The sequence below is a fragment of the Piliocolobus tephrosceles genome, chromosome 14, assembly GCF_002776525.5.
Source record: "Piliocolobus tephrosceles isolate RC106 chromosome 14, ASM277652v3, whole genome shotgun sequence".
In the NCBI taxonomy this organism is placed as follows: domain Eukaryota; kingdom Metazoa; phylum Chordata; class Mammalia; order Primates; family Cercopithecidae; genus Piliocolobus; species Piliocolobus tephrosceles.
This window is the reverse complement of record NC_045447.1, coordinates 5,856,238-5,868,407: the sequence shown is the minus strand read 5'-3', so window position 1 is coordinate 5,868,407 and position 12,170 is coordinate 5,856,238. Positions and strand designations below refer to the sequence as shown.

Sequence of the window (12,170 nt, the reverse complement as noted above, 5' to 3'; positions counted from 1 at the left end):
GTGCAGTTGGAGCTCTGTCTGGAGAAGTCTGTAAATGTGGTGGTGTCCACTGTTGATACGTAAGGCCTTGAAGTCCAGGTTCGTCATTGGTGTCACGTGTTCTGTGGTGAGCCCACTTACCCAGAGCCTTGTGGTGCTAGTGATGCATGAATGAACCCACAAAAGGCTGGCACTAGAGGAGAGATTAGAGATCATACAGGTTAGTGGTTTCCAATCCTCCTCCAACTGCACCAATCACTTGGGAAGCTTTTTTTGTTTGTTTTAAATGCAGATTCTCAACTTTGCAATGGATTTTATATTAAGCACTATTGTATCACATTAAAATCTTCGGACATGATAATGACATTGTAGTTATACATGGGAATGTGCTTGCTACCTGATGAAGTACCTAGGGTTAAATATGGTGTTGACAGATATTTTTTTCAGGTGATTTTGTAATGTGTGTACGTGCATGTTCACACACTCACAGAGAGAGAGCAAGAGAATGTGGCCAGTGCTGGGGATGGGTGAATCTGTTAGTCCAAACTACACCATTTTGTAGGCCCCCTGCCATTTCACAGACCTTGGTTAGAGTGAAACATTCCACGGGGGTTCAGGCGGTGAGAAACAGCATGCCTCTTATCATATTCTGCTGGGAGAAAATGCCAGGAACATCACATTCCACCAGAACAAGGGCCAAACTGCCTCATCATGGGAATACCTTATCAACATCTTCCCGGGCAGTAGGCTATACCCCTGGGGCCCCTCCCTGCCCAGGCCTATAATTTCCCCAGCTTGTAAGCAGCGGTGGGCACTGGCATTAAGCTGGTCTCCCACCTCTGTAGGTCTTATGCTGGACATAAAGCCTGCATTTGCTGTAGAGCCGCCACTCTCTCTTTCTTTAACCCTCCCCTTCCCTTCAAAATCTAACAGAATCTAGGTGAAGCCTATATGTATTTTCATTGTATTCTTCTTTTGACTTTCAACTTTTCTATAGGTTTGAACTTTTTCACAAAGTTGGTGGTGGGTGGTTAAGGGGATTTTAAAAAATGCAGCATCTGTCCTGGTGAGGTGGCTCATGTCATTATCAGAGCAAGACTCTGTCTCTTAAAAAAAAGAAAAAAGAAAAGAAAAGAAAAAAAAGAGAGCCTCAGGTGCCATTTCCAGATATTCTGATTCAGTGAGTCCTGTGAATCTTCGTTTTTCTTTTTTTGGCACACGTTCTCATTCTATCATCCAGACTGGAATGTAGTTGCCCAAACACGGCTCATTGTAGTCTCAACCTCCTCCAGCGATCCTCCTGCCTCAGCCTCCCCATAACTGGGACCACAGGTGTGTGCCACCACACCTGGCTAATTTTTTAAATTTTTGGTAGAGATGAGACCTCACCATGTTGCCCAGGCTGGTCTCAAACTCCTGGCCTCAGGCCATCCTCCCTCCTAGGCTTCTCAAAGCAATGGGATTACATGGGTGAGCCACCGAGCCCAGCCCAAATCTGTATTTTTCAATTTCCCTTCATTCTGTTGCTTAAATTTGGGAACCATTGGTCGAATCCAACTCTAGACTTTCCTTGTCACCCATCTCACAGGAAAAAAAAAAAAAAAAAAAGCCCATTGGATCCAAGAGGGTGACTCGCCCGAGTCCTCCCAGTGGGTCAGCATCAGCATCAGGCTTGGAATGCATTTGGTGCTTTCTCTCGGGTGTGTGTGCGGCGCAAGGGGCACAGGTGGGGAGGGTTTGTGAGTGGAATGGGGGTGAGCAGAGGATGGAGTCTTTGACTTGAAAGACTAGTGTAAATGACCCTCTAAGAGCCACGCCGCTTTGAACGCAACCCACTGGAGATTCTCGGTTCTCCTGTATCGATTCAGGAAAACTCCAAACAAGTCCACACTGGTAGCCACCAAGAGTTTCTTGAAAGAAAAGTACAAGCCGAGCCGGGCTCTGTTGGCGTCCCGTCGCCAAGGAGACGGGCCGTTGCATTCGTCCTCCAGGGGTGGTCTTGGTTTTCTTTCTTCTCCTAGTCCGCAGTGCGGGGCCCAGGAGACGCCCTGAGGATCCAGCGGGGCTTCTGCAGGGCTCCGGGGCTCTTTCCAATGAGGGGCCGGCGCGAGGGGGGCGCGCTTGGCTCCGGAGGGGTCCTGGCATCTGAGTTTCCCCCCTAGGATCCCGGTGGTGCGGCCCGGGTCGCCCGGCAGGCGCCTCGGAGCTCCCTGCTGGCCTGGACTTGGGGAAGTGCGCCCAACCCAGCCCACGGGCAGGCTCCCCGGCGACCCCAAGGATGCCAGAGGCCAGGAGCTCCGGCCTGGACCTCACGCGATGGAGGAAGCAGCAGCAGCCTGTGCGCCGCACCGTCAGCCAGGTCTGCCCGCCCCCGCGGCGGCCCCTGACCGTGGCGGACATCCGTCCCGGCATGGAGAACGAGCGGCTGGGGGTCGTGCGGGACTCCATGTTTCAGAACCCGCTAATCGTCAAGGTGAGCACCCCACACCCACCGCGCTTTCGCGGTCGCCGACTCTGGGCACCCGCGCCGCCGGGGGTCCCCACCCGCTGCGCCCTGGCTCCTCGGCCCGGGGTCCGAGCGCAGCGTGGGAAGCTCCAGCTCTGGTTCAGACAGGCTTGAACCCCCGTGCAGGTCGCGTTGCCTCTCTGAGCCTCGGTTTCCCCATCCTCACAGTGGGATGATAATGGCCACCACTAAAGGGACTGATTGGGAAGATTGAATAGGGTAATTTCTGCGGGACCCCGGGACAGAACCTGACATGGGGTAAGGCTGCAATGGGGGCTGCTGTGGTTTCCCACAGAGTGAACCCACAGGGTGAGAGGTCGCACACGCAAAGCCTAAGTCCTGGCTGCCAGCACTCCTAGGGTAAAGGCCGCCTCTCCCGTTTCCCTGCACACCTGGGGTGCGTCTGTGCAGCGGGGGCTCCGTGTCTGTCCTGGAAGCATCACGTCGAATATTCATTTCCGTCCGATCATACTTATTTCTAACCCAAATTACAACCCTAAGAGAAAAAAAGCAGTCTTTGGCTTAGGAGGCTCCGCAGACAAGAATGAGGGAGCTGCGGTTTCGGCTACATCACATTGCGCTTCCCCCCTCCCCACCTTTAGCCTCGCTTCCCTCTGTTGGGAAATCAACACTGCTGTGGCGGCCACACCTTCGCGGGGGCTACCGGAGAAGTCAGGCTGAGGCTTGGGGGTCGGGGAGCAAGCCTCGGGGCGAATTTATCTTGCGCCGCTGGAGGGCAGTGCGCCTTTAAAAATGCACTCCGCGTCCCAGGTGCGGCAGTGGAAGGCGCAGGTGGTAACCGTGGATTCAGCAACAATTATTTGTGTGACCGCCAGGCGCTGAGTAGAGCCCAGAGGTAGTGGTGGCGATTTGTTTTTGTTTTGGGGAAAAGGGAACCCGTGCTAGAATTAACTGAGTTAATTGGCTCCTGGCAAAACATTGACTCCTCCTCTTGCCTTCCCTAAACTCGGTCCTGCAGAGGAGGCAGGATACTGCCCATGTGCAGGCTGCACCTGGGGCAGGCTGGCTTACCATACTCGTGCCTTTCCATCGAATAGGCCCCTTGGGCCCCTCAAAGTGGAACAAGGTTCTTCACTTACTTCTAGATGAGAAGAACCGCTCTCAGTGGACAGGCAGGTGGAGCTCACTATTCTTGTATCAAGGAGAGAATCACGCCCGCCACCTCTAACTACCTGCGTTAACGTTAGGACGTTGCTTTTGTTCAAGTAGTTAGTAGTGAGCCAACTTCTTCCTACTGAAGTGTAGAGTGAGGGCATATGGAGTTATTCTCCATGGTGAGTTAGCATGTGGTGCCCACGCTGAGTGATATGTACGTACACACACGTATATGCATATGCATTTGTGTATGCACCCATATACATACGGTTTACATCTATCATGTATACATGCACGCATGTGTATAATATACACGTACATATGTGTAAAATGTATGTACATATATGTAAATTTCCCCCTTCTTTTCCTTTTTTCTTTTGCTTCCCCCGACCCACCCAGCTATATCGAGGACAGCATTTGGCCTCTGGATGGCACTAGCTGAACAGCTTCCAGGACCAATTCAATCCCTGATTTCTGAACCCAAGCTTAGGGTTGGAAAATGTACAGGAGATGACTCACCCACGACTGGGGTTCTGTCTTCAGGGCACGAGATGCAGAGCGGGTCTGCCCTGGCCCCTGGTGACCATGCTGAAGCAGCAGGGACCCACTTCCAGGCTCCCGGTCTCTGAAGATGGAGCCTGGGATTCTCTTCTTCCGTCAGGGGCAGCCAGGGGGCAGCCTTTACCTCTGGCTTTCCTTAGTGGGTTCTTCAGGGTCTGTAAGGTACTTTCTGGAGCAGTTAAGATGACATCCACTTTTCAGTATTTACCATGTCATATAATGTTAGAATATCTTAAGAGGTCAAAACCTGACCTAAATAGAAGTTGGCAGAGAAATTGACCACAAAAGGGAAGCGTGATTGTTACCTTTTCCAGACCCCTTTTGCAAATGAGCACACTGAGGCCACCTCTGTTTTGTTTGTTTGTTTGTTTTTGTTTTTGTTTTGCTGAAGGTTTTGGCAGAGCTTGAGTTTGCAGCTTCGTTGGCTAACTCCCAGCCCAGCATTATTTTTACCACTCCAAACAGCTTCCTATATTATTATTTATTTAATTATGAAACAACTTTGGTGTTTTTGACTTTAAACAAAAAGGGAAAATGGAAAATATGTGAGGTTGTGGAGCTTTAAGATGTTTTTCTTCTCATGTTATGGAAATTTCTTTTGAGCTTGGCTTGTGGATTTCTTCATTGTGGCGTGTCAGTTTCACCACCACAGATTTTCAGATCCCGTGGTAGCCTGTGCCTCCCCGCTATGTGTGGTAGAGGCTGGGAATGCACTCTGCCTTGGTGTCTTTAGGAGGGTCATTAGAACTAAAGCATATTTTGGTTTTGTCTAAGTCTGAACCTGAAGGTGTGCATCTATATTGGAAGACTATAGCACCTTAGAAATAGGCATTTATTCTACCATATTGGGGGGTTATTTCTTGGGTTGCTTTCTCCAATGAATAGGATCAGCATTTTTTTTTTCCATTTAAAATGTAGAAACACTGAACAAACTCAACAGTGTTATTTCACATTCATAAAATTTACCAGGATGTATACACATCAGTTATTCAAGAACATGTCAGCCGGGCGCAGTGGCTCAAGCCTGTAATCCCAGCACTTTGGAAGGCCGAGACAGGCGGATCACGAGGTCAGGAGATCGAGACCATCCTGGCTAACACGGTGAAACCCCGTCTCTACTAAAAAATACAAAAAAACTAGCCGGGCGAGGTGGCAGGCATCTGTAGTCCCAGCTACTCGGGAGGCTGAGGCAGGAGAATGGCGTAAACCTGGGAGGCGGAGCTTGCAGTGAGCTGAGGTCCGGCCACTGCACTCCAGCCTGGGCGACAGAGCGAGACTCCATCTCAAAAAAAAAACAAAAAAAAACAAAACATGTCTGCAAGATGCCACTGTAACCAAATGAAAAGTGAAAAACTGAAACATCCAAGCAAGTATTTTATCTACAAATGCTCAACAATCATTTGCCTCATTTAAAACCAAATCAACTGGTTATTTAATAGGAGTGATTGAATCAAGTCGGTGTTTTACGTGGCCACAAAAGATGTAAATATTTTCCCTTAGAAAGGGTTTCGACTCTAGTGTAGACAGTGATGTGCAGTTAGCCAGTTTTCCTTCAAATGTGACTCTCTGGGAAGAATAAAATTAAATAGAGAAAGAACCAAGCTTCTCCCTGCTTGGTTCTCATTTCCCCAGAATTCTGTGACTCCACACAGAATCCTGCTACAATAGCCTTCAAGACTCCTTCAGAAAACCTGTCAGGGTTGCACCTTTCTTGCCATCCGAACTCAGCTGATAACCTGTCAATACAATTATAGGGAGAGACTGCTTGGTTTGCTCCCCTGACAGCCTTGGATCTTCTGTCGCCCTGGAGAGGCTGCCTATGTACAGGGGTGGAATTTATAGAATCGAGCACCCTTAGAAAGTGCAAATGATCCTGGCACCTGATTTTTTCATAATTTACTACTGACTTTGTTTTTCTATGGGGTTTTATGTAACCAATAAGAAGTGCATGCATTTGTAAAATAGAGTCATAGAATAGACACAGCATTTGGGGCTGGAGGGAATCTTACGGACATCTAGTCCACCTCCTTTTTTGAGGAGCTCAAGGCCCAGTGAGGGAAACAGACTCATCTGAGGTGCTATCCTCACCTGGTGGCAGAAGTGGGATGAGACTCAGGTCTCCTGGGTTCCAGCCCCACATTCTTTTGGCCGCAACATATGGTTAATTAACCAAAGACAGTCCAGGTTGGTAACATCCTGTATAGCAGGCAGTCAAAAAGTGTTCACAGATGAACCAGATTCCAATATCATTTCATTGAATGTTCCTTCCAAAGTGAGCTCTACTGATTTCTTAGGACTTGTTGACAGCCAAGAAATATTTGTTGAAGGTTTACCAAGTGCCCAGTGCTACCCTAAGCTTTCCTGGGGGCATAGAAAGAAGTTTAGAATTCAGTGTTGCTGAGTTTCACAGGAGTCAACCATTTACTATTTAGCTGGGGAGATGGGATACATACACACATTTATAAATGTTCGGATAGAGATGAACGCAAAGAGGCAGGCAGCTTAGCACAGCACCTGCCGTAAGGAAAGCTCTTGGGAAATGTTAGCTCTTATTCACACACACACACACACACACACACACACACACACACAGAGGCATGTATGCACAAATAAGACAGGCATTGTGATGCGTCTCCACCCCCATAGTTTTCAAGTGAGCTACATTGCCCAGAGAGTTCAGATTTGTGGGAAGGGAGCTCTGGACAGGTCTCAGGAACCTGGAACCAGACCTTGAAAAGTGAAAAAGCAGAGTTGGGAAAGTCATTCAGCTCAATTCCGCCCTCCTCAGCTCCTAAATGCTTGTAGGTTTTCACCCCAACTTGAGTCCTAGTTTACAAGACCCAGTGCTGCTGCTGGGATCATTATCATTATCATCACGAGGAAGCGTTTATGTAGAGCCAGTGTGTTCAAATTGGATGCTCTACAAAATTAGGCAACCACACCATGCCCACTAATAGCTTAACATCTCTAATAAATATTGATGCCGGCGAACATAAAGGCACGGAGAGAGACCAGCACAAAGAAGGCAGACAAAAGCACAGTTGTACAAATATCCCAGCGTGGGTCAGTATTTTTAGTACATTTGAGTACAATCTGAAAATGTGACATGCAGCTTTATTGTTGAAGAGAATATACCCCTGATTGCTCCAATCCTTTTACGTTCAATTACAATGTAATAGGAGAAAATAAAACCTTAGGAAGGGATTAAAAAATGAGCTGCCCGTCCTAATGGCCCCGTCTTGGAGGGCCAGTGGGTCGGTTTCATTTTTCTAGAGAGTGCTGTGGGTTGATCCATCCTTGCAACTCTCTCCCTCTTGGCCCTTTTTTCCTTTTTTCTTCTTTTTAAACCAAAGCCTCCCGCTTCCGGGTGCCCAGTTACATCCTTCAGTGAGTCGGGCTGAGGCAGGAAACTAACCCCCTGCCCAGCCCCTTGGCCATTACATAAAGCCGAGCTGCCCCCTTCCCCAGCTTGTCACCACTCTGCGGCAGCCGCTGCCCTGCTGGAGGAGCCCGCTGTCCTCTTTGTCCCTCTGAAGAAGGTGTGCTTTTTGGCTTTGAAGCATTAATTAAGCGCAGACCTCAGCCCTAAGCACTTGGGTTCCTCCTGTTGAACTCAGCACCTCCCGATTACGTGGCTCTCAGAACACTGCGGTGGCGTGGCGGGAAGGCCGTTCCTCCAGAATAATTCTGAGACTGGGGTGAACTTATCAGAGGTTCCTTCTCACACCTTCCAGAGCGTTCCAGGCTCAAGTGTTGCTCACTGTATAATCCTGCCTGCTTGTTCCTTATCTTGAAAGACAAAGTTTTCTTCATTTACAAATGACCCTGTGGGCGAAATTTCAAAACCCCATTTTCTATTGCAGTGGTTTGCACACTGTTCTGTGGTCTTCAGGAGCATTGGAGGTCTTGTAAAATGTCCGATTCAAACAGCCTTTTAAGAAAATGTATCTTTATATTTAAAGTTTAGTAAAAACATCAATACAATTAAATGTGTTTTATATCAAATGCTAACAATGGAGACCACCAACATGTTAGCTATGCTTGAAGTTTGCTAGCTTTGGGGTGTTAGTTCTGTGTGTGTGTGTGTGTGTGTGTGTGTAATACATGTAAATGTGTCACAGACAATGAACATTGTAACCAGGCATAGGACTTTGGGCTGAGTGATTCCCTTCGAGTAGGACAGTGTGCAGAAGGCTTTGCGGTGGTCCCTGAGACCTGGGCTGTGTTAAACCTTAGACCCATCTCCTGGGCTCTCACTCCTGCCTCAAGAATCTCAGGTTGGGCAGGCAAAAACAAGGGAAGGCACACAGTCACACTCATCCAGTGCCTGGTGGATTTTGGCCTATGCCATAACTGTTGAGTGCTTCTCATCTGATCTTTTGTATTCTTTTATTTTTTTGAGACAAAGGTTTGCTCCCATTGCCCAGGCCGGAGTGCAGTGGCCTGATCTCGGCTCACCACAACCTCTACCTCCCCAGTTCAAGGGATTCTGCTGGCTCAGCCTCCCTAGTAGCTGGGATTACAGGCATGCGCCACCACGCCAGGCTAATTTTGTGGTTTTTTTTAGTAGAGACGGGGTTTCTCCATGTTGGTCAGGCTGGTCTCGAACTCCCAACCTCAGGTGATCCACCCACCTGAGTGCTGGGATTACAGGCATGAACCACCACGCCCGGCCAGGCTGGAGTGCAGTGGTGCAGTCTTACTCACTGCAGCCTCCACCTCCTGGGTTCAAGTGATTCTCCTGCCTCAGCCACCTGAGTAGCTGGGATTACAGGCATATGCCACCGTGCCTGGCTAATTTTCGTATTTTTAGTAGAGACGGGGTTTCACCATGTTGGCCAGGCTGGTCTCGAACTCCTGACCTCAAGTGATCTGCCCGCTTCAGCCTCCCAAAGTGCTGGGATTACAGGCGTGAGCCACTGCGCCCGGCTGATCTTTTGTATTAGTTTTTTTAAAATGCCAGCATTTGTTGGTCATTGGTAATGATTCAACTTTAAATAAAATTGTCCTTGGAATCTTCCTTCAAGCTCCTGCATCAGTATGTGAAGACCACAGTATAAATGAGGAGGGCTGTTAAAATGATTCCAGACTGCAGCTTTTGTTTTCTTTCTTTTTTTTTTTTTTTTTGAGACAGAGTCTTGCTCTATCACTCAGGCAGGAGTGCAGTGGCGCAATCTTGGCTCACCGCAACCTCTGCCTCCCGGTTCAAGCAATTCTCTTGCCTCAGCCTTCTGAGTAGCTGGGATTTCAGGCTCCTGCCACCACGCCCAGCTAATTTTTGAACTTTTAGTAGAAACGGGGTTTCACCGTGTTGGCCGGGCTGTTCTCGAACCCCTGACCTCATGATCCACCCACCTTGGCCTCCCAAATTGCTGGGATTACAGGCATGAGCCACCACGCCTGGCCACAGCTTTTATTTTCACACAACCACAAAATATATCGAAATAGATTGGTTGCCCAGGCAGATAGAAAATTGCAGCTACTTCAGCAGAGAGGAAGGCCGGCAGTGTGGTATAGATGCCAGTTTGGAGCCAGCAGATCCTGGAATGAGTTCTGTCTCAGCCACTTACTGGCTCTGCCACCCATGAGACTACTTACCCTTTAAGCCTCAGTTTCCCCTACTTTAAAACGTAATGGTAATAGCACCCCGGCATGGGAGAGTTTTGAGGATTCAGTGAGACAATGCAGGCAGGGTCTGCCCTAGAAAAGAGCTTAATAAGTGAGCATTTTGTTATTTTCCATTATCCTGAGTCCAAATATTTATGTTTCTCAAAGCTACCTTATTGTTCTCAGCAATTGACTTTAAGTCAACGTTAAATGTCTGAACTTATAAAGAAATGGAGAATGAGACAAATCCACCTAAGTGCTTACGGTTTTTTCCCCTTTCTGCTCTCACTGAAAAATACTGTCACCCACCTCATCTTGTGTTACCTGTGGCCATGTACCCTGGCAGATGGGTGTGCTCTAGTTGCCAGTGATGAGTGCCGAGCTTACCCTTGAGGATTCTTGGGGAAGTAGCTTAATTTCTCAGCCTGGGTTTCCTGATTTGGAGAGTTTGGGTACTAAGACCTACCCTACCTACATCTCAAGGTTGTAACGTGGTTGGATTCAAATGAGATACTACGTGATGGAAGAGATTATGGCAAAGTGGAATGACGTTATGAGGTTAGGAGTTCTTTTTTTTTATTTTTTTTTGAGACAGAGTCTGGCTCTGTCGCCCAGGCTGGAGTGCAGTGGCCGGATCTCAGCTCACTGCAAGCTCCGCCTCCCGGGTTTACGCCATTCTCCTGCCTCAGCCTCCCGAGTAGCTGGGATTACAGGCGCCCGCCACCTCGCCCAGCTAGTTTTTTGTATTTTTTTTAGTAGAGACGGGGTTTCATCATGTTCGCCAGGATGGTCTCGATCTCGAGGTCAGGAGTTCTTAACTGAGGGGGGCAGTTTTGCTCCCCAGGGAACATTGGGCCATATCTGGAGACATTTTTGGTTATTACATCTGGGGAGGGGGTGCTAGTGGCATCTGGTGGGCAGAGGACAGAGATGCTGCTCAGCATCCTGCTATACACAGGACAGTGTCCCCCACCCCAAAACGAGGAATCCTCTGGCCCCAAATGTCAATAGTGCCAAGGCCGAGAAGCCCTGAACCAGGAGACATAAAGGAGACGTGGGAACTTTGTTATCCTTCACCCATGGTTCATGGTCTCTTGAAACCTAATGCAAAGACTCTAGAAATGAGCTGGTTTGGTTTTAATTGCTTCTCTACCCATTGTTTGCTTCCTATTGTCTTCCTCCTATACATTTTATGGCTATTTAAAATCCCCCCTCTCTGAATCCGTTTCCTTTCCCTGAGCACCGTAGCTTACATGAGTTTGCTAGCTTTTGTCTGAGACTTGACAATCTCTAGACTCACCCATGTTGTCCTTTAAAAAAATAAAAAGCATTTCCAGCAATCCATACAGTGTGGCTCAATAATTCATTAGATAAACTAATTAGCAAAGGGACTGATTTGTTGAGTAATCACTGACCAGTAGACAAGCTTTGTTTCCTTGGTGCACCAACTTCCAAGGGTTTTGTTTGGTTTGGTTTTGTTTTCCTCAGCATGAACTAATCTAAGATTTAAAACAAAATTGATTTAGTACACCAGAAATTAAGCTCACAGTGGTCCAGGGCCCCATCACAGACTCTGTGCTCTCATTGTGGCACTAAATACAGCGTTTCGGGGAAGCAAATAAATATGCTTTAGAAAGAAAACAGCTGTATTTTTCCACCCAATCATTTAAAGGCACATCAGGGTTCGGGCAAGAAACTGACAGACATGGGTCAATGAACAGAAAGGTCAACATGAGTAGCACACAGGAGGGAGAATGGCCACGAAAAGGATTGTGGAAAACACATAATGAGCCAAAAAGAGGGATTTTTGATCTTTTATATGAACCAAACAATACATATTTGGGAGACCAGTGAACTCAGAAGCATGCAAGATAAATTTCTTTGTGTGGATCGAAATCTTTTGTGTTTGTCCAGAAGAATGAAAGTGGAGGCTCAGAACTCTTTGATTTCAAGGTATGTATGGCATTAGTGAGAGGCCACACCGCTGCCAGGTGGCTGGTTGTTTGTAACCAATAGCACAGCGTCTAAGCCATGCCATGGCATCAGAGAAGCAGCCCTAGCGAGCCAAAGCTCGGATACCACAGCCTCCCACAAAGATGGGGCACCCAAAAAGGCAACGAGAGAGGTGATCTTTCGGCCACAGCATTTCTGTTGAGGGAATTAGAAAATCTACTGGCAGCTTTATTAGTTAATTTTACTGGACAATAGTGAATTTGGCCGTGTCACCACGTTAAAATGCCATCATAGTATTCCCATTATGTAGAACTGCATTTGTGTTTTCCACCTGCTTCCCAGGAGATCTTTAAGAACCAAGATATTGGCTTTTTTTTTTCTTTGTATGCATTGAAGACTGCTAATGAACCCGTCAGCCAATGAGCAAATATTTATTGAACACCTACAA

At 47.7% G+C, this 12,170-nt stretch overlaps 1 protein-coding gene across 2 annotated transcripts in view; it reads left to right on the top strand.

Annotated features, from left to right (window-relative positions):
• Positions 1-2,206: 2,206 nt before the first annotated feature.
• The window catches only part of CFAP77 (cilia and flagella associated protein 77), a 171,860-nt gene continuing 161,896 nt past the window's right edge, over positions 2,207-12,170 (top strand). The window contains exon 1 of one of the 2 annotated variants that reach the window (XM_026457113.2): positions 2,207-2,452. In XM_026457113.2, the coding sequence (XP_026312898.1) occupies positions 2,258-2,452 (195 nt within the window). In that variant the 5' untranslated portion in view covers positions 2,207-2,257. The remainder of the gene's footprint in view (positions 2,453-12,170) is intronic. The other variant, XM_026457112.1, reaches the window with a different exon arrangement.